The 17,766-nt window shown below is 49.1% G+C and overlaps 2 protein-coding genes across 7 annotated transcripts in view; one reads left to right on the top strand and one right to left on the bottom strand.

The window, feature by feature from the left end:
• Positions 1–17,766, bottom strand: part of LOC128338480 (zinc finger protein 721-like) — a 41,022-nt gene that overhangs the window by 5,878 nt on the left and 17,378 nt on the right. The window lies entirely within an intron of this gene.
• LOC128338467 (zinc finger protein 436-like) lies at positions 5,183–16,132 on the top strand. Of its 6 annotated transcripts, none has more exons than XM_053280964.1 (6): positions 5,183–5,805; positions 7,592–8,036; positions 8,454–8,580; positions 12,746–12,891; positions 14,030–14,150; positions 14,636–16,132. In XM_053280964.1, exons 2-6 carry the CDS (start codon positions 7,716–7,718, stop codon positions 15,835–15,837), a joined length of 1,917 nt encoding a protein of 638 aa, XP_053136939.1. In that variant the 5' UTR covers positions 5,183–5,805; positions 7,592–7,715; the 3' UTR covers positions 15,838–16,132. The 6 variants fall into 6 exon arrangements, with proteins under 6 accessions (XP_053136939.1, XP_053136938.1, XP_053136937.1 ...); XM_053280963.1 differs by having other exon boundaries at positions 7,581–8,036; XM_053280962.1 differs by having other exon boundaries at positions 7,539–8,036; positions 8,454–8,565; positions 12,746–12,825.

Genomic DNA, 17,766 nt, shown 5'->3' with positions numbered 1-17,766 from the left:
TAAAGACCTCGGTCATGTCTCCCCTCAGTCATCATTTTGCTAAGCTAAAAAGCCCAAGATTTTGCAGCCTTGCCTCGTAAGGAAGGTGCTCCAGGCCCCTGATCATCTGGGCTGCCCTCTTCAGTAACTTTCCCATTTCTATAATGTCTTTTTTGAGATATGGTGACCAGAACCATACACAGTATTCCAAATGTGGTCTCACCATAGATTTGTGGAAGGGCATTATAATATTAGCACTTTTCTTTTCAACCCCCTTCCTAATGATCCCTAGCATGGAATTGGCCTTTTTTTCACAGCTACCACGCCCTACGTTCAAGGAGCTGTCCACTACAACCCTCCGGAGGGTGGGAGAGAGCCTTTGAAGACAGCAGAAACAGGACATTCCATGGCTGTTTTGTGCTAATGGTTTAGATCAGGGCTGCTCAACCGCCGGCCTTCCTGCAGATGCTGGCCTACAACTCCCATAATCCCTTATTGGCCACTGTGGCTGGGGATTATGGGACTTGTAGTCCAAAAACAGCTGCAGGGGGCTAAGTTGAGCAGGCCTGGTTTAGATTAAAGCAAAGTGCCACCCTGTCACAGGCTAGGTGTGTCCACTGGACAGAGAGGAGGGAGACCAGAATGGACTTTGGACATTAATGTACATAACTTGTATTAAGGCAGCACTGGCAGCAGTGACAAATAATGATGATGGCAAGCATCACAGTAGCAGCAACAAAGACAAGACCCCACATTTTTCAATAGCAAGACTTATAGCAATAGCAATAGCAATAGCACTTACATTTATATACCGCTTTATAGCCAGAGCTCTCTAAGCGGTTTACAATGATTTAGCATATTGCCCCCCAACATTCTGGGTACTCATTTTACCGACCTCGGAAGGATGGAAGGCTGAGTCAACCTTGACTGAGTCAACCTTGGCTGAGTCAACCTTATCTCATTCACTCACACATTCATACTTGCATACTCGTCCTTGCAGACTAACCGGCTGCAGGTTAGTAGGTAACCGAGTCAATCCCTCAACGAGATAAAGTAGTGGTTACAATTGACCGGAAGGGATGCTCTCAGAAGGTCCTAGTATGTCCACCAGTCAAATGGTCACCAACGAGGAGAAGAGAGACTCACTTAGCTGATGCCAAACGCATTTCAACCAGCTCTGGGTCTTCCTCGGTGGCAATAGTATATATTAGCTAGGCTGGGCACAGAACATCTGTGCTTCGGGCCGGCCCACCTACCGCCACTGCTCCCCCCGGCCGGTATGCCCAGCTTTCTAGACGATTGGGCGCTAACACACACCCCCCGCACTTTCTGGTGGGCCCTACCCCTGTGCTTTCTGGCTGGTGGGCCGGCCCGCCACCTCCTCCCGCCCACTCCTGGTAGTGGCTGCCTCCTCCCGCCAGACAGCCTGGCCTGCCACCGCTTCCTGGCAGCTGGGCCTGCCTGCCACCGCCTCCTTCGGTCAACCGGCTGCCACTGCCATTGTCTCCCCGTCGCTATCCCCCAGGCAGCTGCTCGCAGACTCTCGCGAGAGCTGCCACACATGGGATTAGCGACGGGTATGTTTAGGGGAATTAGATAGATAGTTAGATAGATAGATAGATAGATAGATAGATAGATAGATAGATAGGTAGGTAGGTAGGTAGGTTTCATTTGCCTTCTAAATCACCCAGCCAAAAAATGTTTTAGGAGGACTCAACAATGCAGACATCTCCATTTAAGACTAAAAAAATAGAGTTAATAACGTCCCATATAAAAAAATACGAGTAAAACCCAAGCTTCCTTAGAGAATACTCCATGCCCAGTTTATAGCAGAGAGGACTGACTAGTGAATCTCACAATGCTTGCAATCTAACGTCCTTTGCAGGAGTAAGAAGCTACTGACTATAAAGGCTGATTTGAATAGGCCTGCTTGCGTCACCTTCATATAATAGAGAGTGTGAGCATTTGGTGGTGTATAATACTCCAAGTCAAGCAGTCTCATATTTCGTATTCCCTAGAATTCACTGGATTGGTGGACTTCTTTTGCTTTGCGCAGATTGCCAACAGAGCAATTAGCACATGCTCCTCTGCTAACTGAGTAAAGAGGCACCATTCTTTACTGAGTGGGGTGAGAGCAACTGGCCCAATCCATCCCCAGCACAGCATCCTTCCAGGGGCTGTTGATGGTGTCTTTCTTATGTTTCTTTTTAGATTGGGGACAGCGATCCATCATAAATTAACAACACTATCTCAAAGAGAGTTCTGTTTTGAAGATGTTAATCAGGTTTTTTTTTTTGCCTGTTAGTAGATATGGCTTGTTTTATAATGAGATTCAGATAACCTCTATTTAGGAGTTCTATTGGAAGAGTTTTGGCTTGTTTTAGAAAAGCGGTCAAGGAATCACAATTTATTCTTAATCTCAGCATCTGCAGATAAGGTACGTTTCTTTTTAAAGAGGCTGGATGCTCATACCTTTAGAAAGTTTATATCCCTAGGTTTTGTATAGGTGTCTGTCTATGAAGATTTATCTCCCCATTCTTTTCAATTTGGACAGCCAAAAAATGAATCTTTTTGTTATCATATGATATCTGAAATTTAATAGCTGAATGTAAGGAATCTGAGAACTGTTCAAATTCTGATGACGGCTCAGTAGGGCTGGTCCAGATAAGGAAAATGTAAACTCCATACCTTCTGGGTCCAATGATTACATTCACAAAAGGATTATTCTTCATAACATACATTTGCTCAAAAAATTCCATGCATAAATTGGCCAACTGGGGGGGGCAAATCTACATCCCTTAGCCACTCCCGCAATTTGCCAATGGTAAGCATTTATAATTGAAAAAAGTGTTTTGAAGGAATCCAGAAGCCAATGATAATAAAAATGTTGTAGGAGTTTTGAGGACAGGTCTCTGGTTGAAGACTTTCTCCAAAACATTTAGTGCTAATGGCTCAGCGGGGAAATGCTTGACTATCAAGCAAGAGGTTGCCAGTTCGAATCCCCACGGGTACACCTATATTGGGCAGCAGCAATATAGGAAGATGCTGAAATATGAATGCACACCCACCCCCCAAAGTAAAGTCGTTTTCTGAAAAAGCTCCCAGCATTTCATGTGTGTATCCATGCATGTTTGTATGTGTGTGGCCCTATCACCTTTGCAATGCCTGGACCAATATGAACCAAATCGGGTACAGCTGTAGGAAGTGTCCTTTGTTGGGGATTATGAGAATTGAAGTCCAATAACATCTGGGGACCCAACGTTGAGAATCCCTGGTGTAGACAGTACTGAGCTAGATGGACCAATGGTCTGACTCAGTATGTGGCAGCTTCCTATGTTCCTGTGAGGTGTCCCTACAGCTGTACCCGATTTGGTTCATATTGGTCCCGGCATTGCAAAGGTGATAGGGCCACACACATTAAATGCTGGGAGCTTTTTCAGAAAGCGACTTTACTTTGGGAGGGTGGGTATGCATTCAAATATCAGCCAGATTTACCCCAAAGTCCATGTGATATTTCAGAAAGCACTTCACATAGGATTCGGGTTTCCCCCTCCATATTGGAACCTAGCCCTATTTATGTCCAGAATTTTTTAAAAAATCCTCTTTTTGTGTTGGAGTTTCCATTATATCCCCAAATAGTAGTAAAGCCTCGTAGTAAACTTGCGGTCAAGTATACTCTATGAAACAGCTTTGGGTGATGTCATAAGCCTACTGGAAAGTGGCTTGTATATACGTGGCATGAAGTTAACCCCTGCTAACTTGGCAAAGAGGCATCTTTTAATGTGGGGATTCTATTTATTGAGCAGGGGGAGAGTAACTGGCCCTCTCCACCCCCAGCACAGCATCCCTCCAGTAACTGTTGCTGGTGTCTCTCTTGTGTTTCTTTTTCAGACAGTGAGCCCTTTGGGGACAGGGAGCCATTTTGTTTATTTATTTATTTTTATGTAAACTGCTTTAGGAACTTTTATTGAAAAGGTATATATTCGTAGTAGTAGCAGCAGCCGCTACTCTGTTGTGGCCAGGTTTTGTTATATTATTTGTAAAACACGTACTGGTTTATTGCAAATGTTTGCTGGTCAGTGACCGAATAAACTTATATCTATCTATCTTTTTTGATTGTGAGCCCTTTGGGGACAGGGATCCATCTTAAATAAATAAGAGTGAGTGCTCCCCCCCCATTCTCTCTCCCCAAAACATGGGGTGGGGGAGTGAGTGAGAGAGAGAAAATACATAATTATTTCTCTGTGTAAACCGCCCTGAGCCATTTTTGGAAGGGCGGAATATAGAAATGAAATCAATCAATCAATCAAATACATAAATAAAATATATGAGTACTAGCCATATGCACACTCGGGATGTGCTCAGAAGCGGTCCTGTGCACTCCGGGAAGGGCAGGGGGTTCCCTTAAGAAGGAGAGGAGAGCTGGTCTTGTGGTAGCAAGCATGACTTGTCCCCATAGCTAAGCAGGGTCTGCCCTGCTTGCATCTGAATGGGAGACGAGAAGTGTGAGCAGCACTGGAAGATCTTCCCCTCAGGGGATGGGGCCACTCTAGGAAGAGCATCTAGGTTCCAAGTTCCCTCCCTGGCGGCGGCATCTCCAAGAGAGGGCTGAGAGAGACTCCTGCCTGCAACCTCGGAGAAGCCGCTGCCAGTCTGTGAAGGCAATCCTGAGCTAGATAGACCAATGGTTTGACTCAGTAGATGGCAGTTTCCTATGTTCCTATGCACGGAAGGTGGTGCCTACCGGCTAGCCCCTGCCCTACTGCTCCCCCCCCCGCATTATCTCTCCCCAAAAGCGGGAACATGGGGTAGGGGGACGTGGACAGCAGCATCCCTCTCTGCCTCGCCATCCAAACGGCCAATGCACGTGGGCACAGCACGCACACGCATCTGCCCTTTGGAGGCAATCTGAGGTCGCAGAGAAGCGCTCTTGCAAACCCTCCTGTCCTGGCCTCGTTCTCCGCCCCCCAGGTTATTGTTTCTGGCTCAGCATCTCACAACCATGCAGGGACCTTTTTCTCTGCAGAAAAGGCCATAGTGAGACTGGGAGGGAGACCAACCAACCACCCCCCCCTCTCCCGCCCCCCCACACCTATGCTGCAGCCTCTTTAGGCTTACCCCGTCCTCTTTCCAAAGGGTTCAGCAACCAGCAAGGACTTTTGGGCTGGGCGCTCGATCGGAGAGTGCGTGTGTGTGAGTGAGTGAGAGAGAGAAAACACTGCAGTCTTCCAGGCAGCACCGTCCTCTTGCGTCAAGACTCCAAGGAGCAAAGGAAGAGAGGGGAGACTCCTGCTCCTTCTGCAGAGCAGGCTTCTGCAGCGAAATACACACAGCTCCCTACTGCAGGCAGGGCACGATCCTTCTCCTCCCTTCTGAGCTCTTTGACCCCACATATTCCCTTCCTCTTCCTCCTCTCCTCCACCCCACCTCCGGCGGGACTAGGCTGTTCAAGAACCCGGCGGCGCTAAGCGACTTTCCGCGGCTGAAGTGTGAACCCCCCCCCCGCCGTTCTGGAGCTGCAAAGGGCCCCCTTGTGAGTCCTGCCCCGCTGCAGATCGTGTGAACACGGGACGCTTCCCCAGGGTTATAGACATGCTTATTCATGTCAGCGCGTATAACAGTGATGATAAGTCCCAAGTGCTGCAGAGCTGTAGGTGTTTTGCCTCTAGGGTGCTGAAGGAGTCTATTGAATTCTGGCTGCTGGGCATGCGCAGTCAGCAGATTTCTGCCTATTGCAAGCGGCAGGGTTAGCAGAGCGAGCAGACGGAGGCTTGAATGTCTGTCTAGCTATTAAAATCGACAAAACAACGCTGCTTGGAAGCAAAGGTACGTGCATTTTTTACTTTTATACTAGCAGGGCTCTTTGCACGGTCCTCCACTAGGTTCCCTTGCTCGCTCTTGTTTGCATTTGAGTGGGGACTCCGTGTGAGCCCTGTAAGAGATTCCCCTTAGGGGTATGGGCCCCCCTAGCTGAGCCCCAGAGCATCTGCTTTGCATGCAGGGGGACCCAGCTTCAATGCCTAGCAGCATTTCCAGGTAGGTAGGGCTGGGAGTGATTCTAGCCTGAAACCTTGGAGAGCTGCTGCCAGCCCGTGTCGGCAGCCCTGAGTCAGCTGGACCAAGGGTCTGACTCAGTATCAGGCAGGGTCTTTCCTGCACCGTTACGTTTCTCATTCCCCTCTCTCTGTTTCCTGCTGCTGGGAATCGCTTCCTCTAATTTTTGTCTTTTTTTGGACAGGTGATCATTTCAGGAGTAGGACTCCTCCAGATATTGCTGACCTGCAACTCCCAGGATCCCCAGCCATAATGAACTGTGCCTAGGAATGCTGGGAGTTGTAGTTCAGCAACATCTGGATACCGCAAGTCGCCTCCCCTTGCTCTCTCGCTCTCTCTCTCTGCCTGCTGAACCTTATGCTAGCATGCTGGGAGCACAGCGTGGGTTAGTGGTTAGAGTGGAATCTCCACTAAGTCTCAAAGCTGACTCGCTGACTTTGGGCTCACCGGGCTCACCGCGCTCTCTCAGCTGAGCCTGCCTTAAAATGTGTGATAAAATGTGCAAAAGGAAAACCAGTTATTTTGCCTATAAAACCACATTGCAGAACAACAGAGTCAGCTTACGTGAAAGAGAACCTGTAAATTCAACACTGTCAAGGTGCTGGGTGGCTTTCTTTCCTCTCCCACGTTCACCACAAGTGTGACTAAAGAAAAGTGTGTGTTTTGTGTTCTCTCTCTGCCTTTTTTGCCTGTTATGATCAGTGTTCCTTCTCACAGGGATTCCCAGATGGTGTTGACTACAGCTCCCAGAATCCCTAGCTGCAATGGCTTTTGCTTGGGGATTGTGGGAGTTGCAGTCCACAACATCTGGGGATCCCTGTTAGAGGGGACACTGGTTATGATTAATTGCGTTATGTGTTTTTATTCCATGCTTTCTGTTGTGAGCCGCCCAGAGAACAATTTGTTATGCGGCGGCTAACAAATATTTATTTATTTATGTATTTGTTGTTGTTGTTACACTACCTGACTGCATTAAATTATCATACTGGTAGAAAATATAAGCGGCCATCAAAAGTGATTCCTAAGACTGGGATATTGGTCTCATATGTGCCAAAGAGTCTAAGGCAGGGTTTCTCAACATGTGGGTCCCCAGATGTAATTGGACTTCAGCTCCCATAATTCCCAACCAAAGACCACTGGGGCTGGGAATTATGGGAGTTGAAGTCCAATAACATCTGGGGACCCACACGTTGAGAAACCCTGTCTAAGTGGTGTCAGGGGGGTTACTTAGCCAAAGGGCAACCACCAGAAAACGCACACCTGTCCTTGGTCTTTGAGGCCCAAATCAAGATGGAGAGAATGGGGTGCTTGGAACCAGCAAAGATGCTTCCTGGTGTGGGAAAGCTGAGGGCAGGGGAGTGATCAGGGGCAGACTGAAGGGAAGGATGCTGCACTGAGAGCTTAGTTCTGGGGGCCTCAATGAAAGACACACACCCCCTTTCCTGCCCCACACACTGTCTTTCTAGATTCTCTTTGACTCTTTGCATTTCTCTTCTATCCATGAGGTGGAATTTCAGTGCCCATAATCTTCATCCCTCCACATGGAGATATTTTTCAGAGCTGCCGTGGAGCAGGGATTAAAGATAGAAAAGGAAGACTCGGCTGACCGGGAAGCAAGAAAATGCCCCAAGGCCAGACAGGTAGGGAGCTGCCGGGAATTTTGGGAAAGAGCTAAGCAGAAGATGCTGGGAGTCGAAGAGGACACCACCAGCCCAGGTGTGCAGCATCAAAGCTTCAGGCAGTTCTGCTACCAGGAGACCGAGGGGCCCCGAGAGGTTTGCAGCCAACTCCACAGGCTTTGCTGCCGGTGGCTGAAGCCGGAAAGGCACACCAAGAAGCAGATCGTAGACCTGGTGGTGCTGGAGCAGTTCCTGACCATCCTGCCCACGGAGATGGAGAGCTGGGTCAGAGAATGCGGAGCGGAGACCACTTCCCAGGCGGTGGCTCTGGCCGAAGGTTTCCTCCTGAGCCGGGCAGAGGACGAAAAGCCGGAAGAACAGCAGGTGAGAGAGAGTGGCTTCTCTTAGCCCTTGTGAGTTACAAAGAGCTGGGAAGATGAGCCAGGAGGAGACCCTAAAACAAGGCAGAAGTTGCCCAATAACTTGGAAATAAAGATGATCTACCCACCTCAGCACCCTCATGGGTCAGCGACTTTCTTGGTGATTTGGGTGTAGCCCAGCTTAGTGGGAGGGCTTTGCATGCAGAAATTCCTAAGTTCCCCCCCTGGCAGCTTCTCCAGGTAGGGCTGGGCAAGACTCCTGCCTAAACCCTTGGTGAGCTGCTGCCAGTCAGTGTAGCAAATCCTGAGCAAGATGGACCAAGGGTCTGACTTGATATAAGGATCTTTCCTCTGGGTCTTTCCTTTCACTCTCTCATCCCTCTCCCCTGCTCCTGAGAATCTCTTCTTCTGTCTCTTTCAGATGCAAAACCTGCTGTCAGAAGCCGGCCCTGATTTCCCTGAGGCTGAGGAGGCTCCATCGGACAGCAGGCAGGGGCTGCCCCCCAGCGGGTTCAAACAGGAGGGTGATGGAGGTACGGCCTTGCTAGGTAAAGCGAGATGGGGCGGACGCCCCCTTGTTCTCCCTCTCTCTCTCTCTCAAATATCCTTACTGTCTGTGGTCTGCTTAGATGTTCCCCTGAGCCCTTTTGGGGAAGATCCTCCTGTCCAGCCTGTTGTGAAGTGTTGGAAATCTTCTGTTTCAGCAGTCTTAGACTTGTACATTCAGAGACACTCCTTTTTTCATGTATAAGTATAAAATTTTAAGTTTAAGAATAAAACTTAAAATAAGAGTTTAAGTACAGAATTTTGCAAAACTACACAATTTGTGTAAAGGATGAATTGTCAGTGGAAAAAATGCAATATCAAGGGTGAGGTCTTTCCTCTTAAATCTTCCCTGTGCATCGCTGACCCCAGAGGGTGTACAAGCATCCCCACCTGCTTTCCCACTGCGGGACCCCTGTGGTTACTTGTAGGGAAAGCACTTTTCACATGCTCACTCCGAGAACTTTCACGGATCCCCCATGCTCAGGGGCAGTCTACCTCTGAATGCTGGGCAGAGGGGTGTGTGCGCGGGGAGGGCAGCAGTAGAGAAGGGAAGCCTCCACCATGCCAGCTGTGGGAGCTGCCTGGAGACACAGGACTGTGCGCCCTTGGACAGAGAAGCCTAGGCTGGACAGACCCGAGTTCTCTTGAACCATCTGCAGAGCAGGTTAGGAGGCTCCTCATCTCTGCTGCTCAGCTCTTTCCCAGGCACAGGGGTGGGGGGAGGGAAGATCCGTGTGCCTGTGCAGAGAACCAGGGTGAAGTGAGGGGCCCAGCAGCCATCCTGGCTGAGGTTGGGGGTCTCGCTGAAAGCAGCCTCTGCCCTCTCAGAGCCCAGGATGCTCAGCTTGGCAAATGGTGACCTCCACCTCTTCTTCCCCCGGGGGAGGGAAACCCTTGCCTGCCCGGCCTGGCTGCCCATCCATGGTGGCACAAAGCTGAGTCAGGCAGGAAGGAGCTGCGGATCAGAGGCGGCAGTGGCTTGGACCACTTTTTCTGCCCCTTCAGCTGCTCGTTCCAGTTCTCTTTCACGCCTGCTCTCCTCTGCTCCTTGGTGCCTTCTCCGGCTGGCTCTGATGAGCCGACACGCGCGTGTGTGTGTGGGGGGGGGGGGCCGCACTGTGCAGGGGCGCTGCCTGCCCTGGCCAGGCTGGGAAGCGTCTCGGGCTGCGTCACCGCCGCTTCCTCCTCTCACTCCCCCCTGACCAGACCCAGCCAATGAGCAGGCCTGCTCACGACCGCTTGCGGTGAGGGTTGCAGGCGGCTGCAGCCTGGCCTGGCCCCACTTGGCCCTCAGCCCCAGCCGGTGGCAAGAAGACATCAGGCGCGGTCAGGAACATGATGGCGCAGGAGGCACTGTTCCCTCCAACAGGGATTTCCAGATGTGGTTCACTACAACTCCCAGCATCTCTAGCTGCAGTGGCCTTTGGCTGAGGATTATGGGAGTGGTATCGTGTAACAACATCTGAGAATCCCTGTTAGAGGGAACCCTGGTGCAGGGGCGCCCCTAAATTGTTAGAGGTTGTTGATTTTTACCCACAATAGGTAAAACAGCAGAGCACTAAGGAATGAGCACACACTCCAGTTACAGAGTAGGTAGCAGAGGATGGTTTGGATATTGCAGCTATTTAGAGAAAACACATGGAGATCCTTGTATAACTAAACACTAAACATTTATTGGTTAAATACACTTAGTTAGGAAAGACCTATCTCTAATCTAAAGGACTACATAATGGATAGGTAAGGAGAGAGAGAGCGATGTTTCCATCTGCTCTCTAGGAGGAAAGGAAGGATTGTGACTCAGCGCAGGAAGTGCTGCAGAGTCAGTTCAGGGGTCATAGAGTGGAGAGAGGTAGAACAGTTAGGGAAACCCTGACTCACTGTCTCTATTCCCAATGCCCCTAGTGGTCATCAGGACAGTTGGTGCAAAAGGTTGATGCACTGGAAGTTCATCTCCAACATAAATGACTGCATCCTGGCCAATGACATTCTCTGCTGCTGGAGTCCAAGGGCATCTCACGTGTGGGTTATGTGATCCCACGTGAATCCAAAGGCAGGACTGAGCCAATTAGGAAAGCTTTTAAGGCTGGGCGGAGCAAACCCTCCCCAGTTCTCTTTGGTCCTGCAAGGCTCCAGGCAGCTCTTCCTCAACTCTCCTTGTTTCCTCCAGCTTGCCTCTCCATATCAATTCCTTCTCGCTCCTTCCCCCAACTCCCCTTCTGCCTCGCCTTTCTCCTTCTTTGTTCTGCTGCATGGAGAGGGCTGGCAGGGTACACTTCAGTCCGAGTACCGAAGGGGAGGCTTAACTCAGGCCGCTCTACGGCCTTCGGAACAGCCACGAGCCCGCCCCGAAGGCAGAACTCGTCGGCATTGCTCCCTGACCACCCGCAGGTCTCTGGAACGCACCACTGCCAATCAGCTCTTCGGCGGCGTTCCAGAGCTTCAGCAACAGCCAGCGGCCATTTTTGAGGGCAGGGAAGCAGGCTGAGCATCAACTCCGTCACCGCTTCCTGCCAGCTCTCCCTGCCTGCCACCATCTGCAGCTGCATCCCCTCTACCTTTTATATAGGCGATTTGGCACCCTCCGTGTCAAGAACAGTGCACCCCCTAGGCAAGGGGGCTTACTCTAGAATATTCACTGTACCAAAAAAGGACGGCTTCCTGCGGGCAGTGTTGGACATAAAAAATCTAAACCAGTTTGTACGCTTTCCATTTGGAATCCCTGAGATCCATCGCAGAGGCACTCCACCTGGGTTTCCTCATGTCCATCGACCTCAAGGAGGCCTACTTGCATGTGCCTATTCACTAAGACAGCCGCCACCTTCTCCGCTTCCTCTACTCAGGATTCCATTATCAATACAAAGCGCTTCCATTCGGCCTCTCATCAGCTCCACGCATATTTACAAAGATCCATGTGCCCATGATTGCACACCTCCAGCTCCAAGATGTGAGGATCTTTTGGTACTTAGACGATCTTCTAGTCTGGTCTACAATCCCTCAGACAGCCCCAGAGGGACCTTTGGCTCACCCTACAGACCCTTTACAGCCAACTCATCAAATCCTGCATCTCATAGGAACATAGGAAACTGCCATATACTGAGTCAGACCATTGGTCTATCTAGCTCAGTATTGTCTTCACAGACTGGCAGCAGCTTCTCCGAGGTTGCAGGCAGGAGTCTCTCTCAGCCCTATCTTGGAGAAGCCAGGGAGGGAACTTCAAACCTTCTGCTCTTCCCAGAGCGGCTTCATCCCCTGAGGGGAAGATCTTGCAGTGTTCACACATCAAGTCTCCCATTCATATGCAACCAGGGCAGACCCTGCTTACCTAGGGGGACAAGTTATGCTTGCTACCACAAGACCTCTCTCCTCTCAGAGTTCTCATAGACACTCAACGCAACAAGCTGTTCCTTCCTCCGGAATGCAGGTGCACCCTGGAACTAGAGATCCACAGGATCCTGTGTTCAAGACTCCCTACCTTGCTGTCCCTATCCAGACTCCTGGGTCTGATGGTGGCAAGTTTGGAGTCAGTCCCGTGGGTGTGTTTTTACCTGAGGTCCATACAGTGGTTCCTTCTCCCATTCCATGTGGACACTGCAGTGAAATCCAACAGGTGGGTTCACCTGACATGACAGGTCATTCACTTTTTGGCCTCTGGCTTAAGTCACCACTGAGCTGCAGCCCCCTCCCTAAGCAGAATATCTTACAGTGCTCATGTGTGGTCACCCATCCAAAGGCAAACCAGGGCACACCTTGCTTAGCAACAGGGACCATGCATGCTCACGACTTCAAGACCAGCTCTGATCTTTACTTTGGAAAAACCAGCCAGGGAGGGGGTGTCCAAAACTCCTCCCCGGAAGGCCTTTCCCTGCCCCATTCCTCTTTTAATCTCTTTCCCCTTTGCCTTTCTGATATTGATGGAGGGGGGAGCCTCTGAAATCCTTGCCTTGCTTTTATACTCCTCTGTGCATTTTTTTGGGGTAGATTCTCTTCTCCCATCTCTCCTGCAGTTTAAAAGTATTATGAGTTAAAACAGTTATGCACATTGTATCTGCATTTTGAATGCTGCAAAAAGCCAACATGAAAAAGTTTTTTAAAAAAAAATTCTACTTGTCTCTCTTTCTCTTTTTCTCTTTCTCCTCCTCCTTCCCATCACCTTTCTGGCTTTGGCAGATGCTGGAATGAAATCGCCTAAGCATCCTCAACCATCTCGCCTTTCTGGAGGAACAGAAGAAGCCAGAGCACAGGATCAGGTCATAACTCAGAACACATGCAGTTCCTGGGAGGAATGGCTTGTTTGTATGTGCGGATGGGCATCTGTAAGTTGGGAGCTTCATTGTTTAATACCACCTTATCCCGCGCAGAGCATCGGCACGCCAGTACGTTATTGCTCTGCTTGCCCCACCCCCACAGCCCCTACTTTATTGCTCAGTGTCACAAGTTTCTCTATACATGCAGTTTTCGGTCTCTTGATTTGTGACACAGTAGTTAGCAAGTCAAAGGGTCTTACTCTTCAAGTAAGTGAAGTTGACCATTACTAAAAACTGGAGGAAGGAGATGTCCTCAGACAATCGTGGGGGCGATGAAGCCCGTCCTTTCAGTTGATGTGACCCAACATCGCTCCCCATCCTCAACCTTCCATGCAGTTGGAAGGCTTCCTTTATTTCTCTCTCCCCTTTCCCTGCTTTCCTTCTCTCTCTCTCTCTCTCTCTCTCTCACACACACACACACACACGGGCTCTGTGTTTCCAAAGGGACAGTTCACACCTCTGTGGCCTTAGCAGTCATGGACACTCATGTCTCCCACCTCTGATCCCAGAAGCAAAGCAGCTGCTGGGGTCACCTCACAAGCCCCTGTTTGCAGTGTGTCCCCCTCGGCTGGCCTCACCGCCACCCATTCCCACAACCCACCTGACTCAAGTTTGCAAGGCACAGAAAGATCAACAGCCCACCCCCCCCCCCAAATCCGGTGTATTTCCTTAGATCACACACAGGCCGTTGCCCATCTGAAGTTGCCGTGTGGTGTTGGTGGGGTCAGGGGAGCCACTCCGTCCCCTCAGAACAAGCACATGTGAAAGAGAGAGAGACAGAAGGCAGTTGATGCAGTAGCATTCTCACACACCTCTGCTCTCCTCCAACCCCAGTATTCATGGCAGGGCACATTTTCATTGGTTGTGGCAGCTGCGACAGCACCAATTGGTTTGCTACCGTGAAGGTGGGGCTTGCTGTTTACCATCTGCCATGTACCCCCTAAGCCTTTTATATCTAGATAGATATTATGGAGCTTTGTTTGTAAGTTGGGAAGTGCCTGTATATACGAGCCTGCAGGGGAACACCCCCCCCGGTCTTTCTTAACAGCTCCTTTCTTGAACAACCCTTTTGGATCGTGCTTCAAAGGGGAAGACACACTCTGTAATCTGTGCAGTATCCAATGTTTCCTTCCTCTTTCATGGCTAGGTGACCTTTGAGGAAGTGGCTGTGCTCTTCACGGAGGAGGAGTGGGCGCTGCTGGATCCGGCCCAAAGAGCTCTGCACAGAGAAGTCATGGAGGAGAATGCTGGGAGTCTGGCCTCTCTGGGTAAGACTCATTTCCCCCTTCTTTCCTGGAAGGGGAGAGTCAAAGTGTGAGAGAGAATGGCCCGGTTTGCTCAGCTGGTAAGAACTTGGTGGAAACATTGCCCAGATCTTGCATCTGATCCACTTCTGGGCCAGAGAGCCAGTGCAATAGAGAAGGCTTGTTCACAAGGCCCAGCTTGTGTAGCTGCAAGGCAGGACAAACCTGCCCTAAGTCTGGTTGTGCTAACAAGCCGAGTAGTTTGCATCGAACTAGAACCTGGAAGATCTGGGTTTGAACTAGTAGTTTGCATCGAACTAGAACCTGGCAAGATCTTTTCCATTCTGTCCTTAATTTCAGTCCAGTAGCATGTAGCGTACGCAAATAGCCATCAAATATGGAAAAATATGCCAGCATCTTATTTGTGTTTCATCATTTCATCTCATCTGTTCTCCTTAAGGCTATTTTTCTATCCCAGACTGACCATTTTTCTCTCTTGGTTCCAACAGATGAGAGTTGGAAGAATGAGGGGAAACCGAGTGGAGGAATTTTGAGAAGTACAAGATGGGAAAAGAGGGAGAAACTGACACGAAAAATGGGAGCAAAATGGAAGAACAGGAATGGATCATCTCCTTCTCATCATGGAATTAAAAAAATGAGTAAAGAGAGAGAGAGGAAAAGCTTTCCTCTTAGGAAAAGCTCCAGTTCAGAACTAACCTCTCAAACTCATTGGGAAATGCAGGAAGGGGAGAAGCCGTATAAATGCTTGGAGTGTGGAAAGAGCTTCAGCAAGAGTGGAAACTTTATTTTACATCATAGAACTCATACTAGGGAGAAACCATATGAATGTGTGGAGTGTGGAAAGAGCTTCATCACAAGGGGAGATCTGAATATACACCATAGAAGCCACATTGGGGAGAAACCACATAAATGCATGGAGTGCGGAAAAAGTTTCAGCCAGAGAGGAAATCTTTTAATACACCATAGAATCCACACTGGGGAGAAGCTACATAAATGCTTGGAGTGTGGAAAGAGCTTCAGCCACAGTGGACAGCTTACTATACACTTTAAATCCCACACTGGAGAGAAACCACATAAATGCTTGGAGTGTGGAAAGAGCTTCATCACGAGGGGAGATCTTACTAAACACCATAGAACCCACACTGGGGAGAAACCACATACATGCTTGGAGTGTGGAAAGAGCTTCAGTCAGAGAGGAAGTCTTATTACACACCACAGAACCCATACTGGGGAGAAACCACATACCTGCTTGGAGTGTGGAAAGAGCTTCAGCACAACAACAGCTCTTACTGTGCATCAAAGAACTCACACTGGGGAGAAACTATATGAATGCTTGCAATGTGGAAAGAGCTTCAGCCAGATTGGACATCTTAATGAACACCATGGAACACACACTGGGGAGAAACCATATGAATGTTTGCAGTGTGGAAAGAGCTTCGGCCAGCGGGGAGCTCTTACCAGACACCACAGAACCCACACAGGGGTAAAACCACATAAATGCTTGGAGTGTGGAAAAAGCTTCACTACAAGGGGAGATCTTACTGTACATCATAGGACCCACACTGGGGAGAAACCACATAAATGCTTGGAGTGTGGAAAGAGCTTCAGTAAGAGAATAAATCTTATTACACACCATAGAACCCACACTGGGGAGAAACCATATGAATGTTTGCAGTGGACATCTTGCTGAATCTGTTGGAGATACAGCTGCTGTAGCATTGACTTTTTGAAGCAAGCTATGGAATTTCCCTTTGTTCCTTTCCTTGTAGCTTTAGGCTGCCCTGCTTAGTAGATTGATATTCTTCGGTAGCAAGCATTAATTGTCCCCTTTTCTGAGCTGGGCCCACCCAGCTTTCCATTTGGATGGGATAAACTATTGAATTGATTGTTAAAGACATCCTAATGCTTGATACTAACGATGTCAGTGAGATGCCACTGGAAGATTATGTGAATTAAAATTTAAAATAAATCATTGCTTTGTCACAGATGGAGATGAATAACTTATGAAAGGGACTCTTTTCTTTCTTTTTTTCAAATTCCTGAATCTGTCTTCAGGAGATTCCTGCCTGCAACCTTGGAGAAGCCGCTGCCAGTCTGTGTAGACAGTACTGAGCTAGATGGACCAAGGGTCTGACTCAGTGTATGGCAGCTGCCTATAATTCTATGTAACCCTGTTCTCTTCTGACTCTGTCTCTGCATTGCCTGCATCAGGGAGGAGAGGTGGACTAGATGGCCTCAGAGACCCCTAACTGACTAATGCTGCACTAAGGCTGCAGGGACAGGCATTTTTCACCACACTCCCCTTCTCTCTGAAGCCCTTTGGGCATCTCCAAGATATGCCCCATGCAACCCTCAATATATCCGGTAGGTACAGTGAACTTTAGAGGGAAGGGAAGAAGGGTGAAATTAACCCCTCTCCCTAGTGCCAGTGCAAGTGTCAGTCTGGATGTCAGCCAATGGGTGTTTTGTCATGAAACTGAAATGGAACCTCCATGTGCTAGGATAGTCTACCTCTAATACTCAGGTGTGGCAGATGAACAAGAAATTGTTATCATTGTACCCTGGCCTGGTAAAAGTATGGCACTGTATATTTTGGTCCTTCTGTTAAAAGTATGGAAAAAATAATACTTTAAATGAGGTGGAGGAGGGGAGAGGAAAGATTTTAATTCAGCAATTGCTTGACAGTTGGGGCGTAGGCAGTAGGACTTGATGGTGGGGGGAAGGGGCGTAGGCAGTAGGGATGTGCAAGCCAGCTCGAGGTCAGACTAGCTCGCACTCTAACTGAACTGAGTCCGGACTGGTTCGGTGCTTCGTGCACACCCCTAGTGAGCAGGAGAGTAGCACTCCCTTTTCTTTTCTTTGGTACATTTTAATCCCACCCTCCCCTCGTGTAGTGGTTAGAGTGTTAGTTGCCAGATTGGCTTTTCTAAAGCCAATTTTTGTGTTATAGCCCATTTGACCCACGAATATACCCCTTAGGTTCTGGCAACTAAAACTGAGAAGACCCAGGTTCGAGTCCCCATTCAACCATGAAACTCACTGGGTGACTCTGAACCAGTCGTGTATCTCTCAGCCTAACCTGGAGAGGAGAGCATGACTTGTCCCCTTTGCTAAGTAGGGTCTGCCCTGGTTGCATATGGATGGGAGACTAGAAGTGTGAGCACTGGGAGAGATTCCCCTCAGGGGATGGAGCCGCTCTGGGTAGAGTATTTAGGTTCCAAGTTCCCTCCTTGGCAGCATCTCCAAGATAGAGCTGAGAGAAATTCCTGCCTGCAAGCCGCTGCCAGTCTGTGAAGCTAGATAGACCAATGGTCTGACTCAGTATATGGCAGTTTCCTATGTTCCTAACCTACCTGACAGGGTTGTTGTGAGGTTAAAAATAACCATGTACAAACCGCTCTGAGCTCCTTGGAGGAAGAGCGGGATATAAATGCAATAAGCAAATAAAATATTGGTTCATCCGGTTGTATCTTCCCAACAACCTTGTAAGATAGGTGAGGTGGTGACTGGTCACATGGTCACCCAAGGAAGCTTAGGGCTGAATCAGGATTTGAATTCAAGACTCCCTGGTCCAAGTGCCTTTAACCCTGGTCCCAATGTCTCTTCAGGAGGGATTGGT

This window comes from Hemicordylus capensis, chromosome 16, assembly GCF_027244095.1.
Source record: "Hemicordylus capensis ecotype Gifberg chromosome 16, rHemCap1.1.pri, whole genome shotgun sequence".
Taxonomy (NCBI): domain Eukaryota; kingdom Metazoa; phylum Chordata; class Lepidosauria; order Squamata; family Cordylidae; genus Hemicordylus; species Hemicordylus capensis.
Note: the sequence above shows the minus strand (reverse complement) of the source record. Positions and strands in the feature narration are given on the sequence as shown.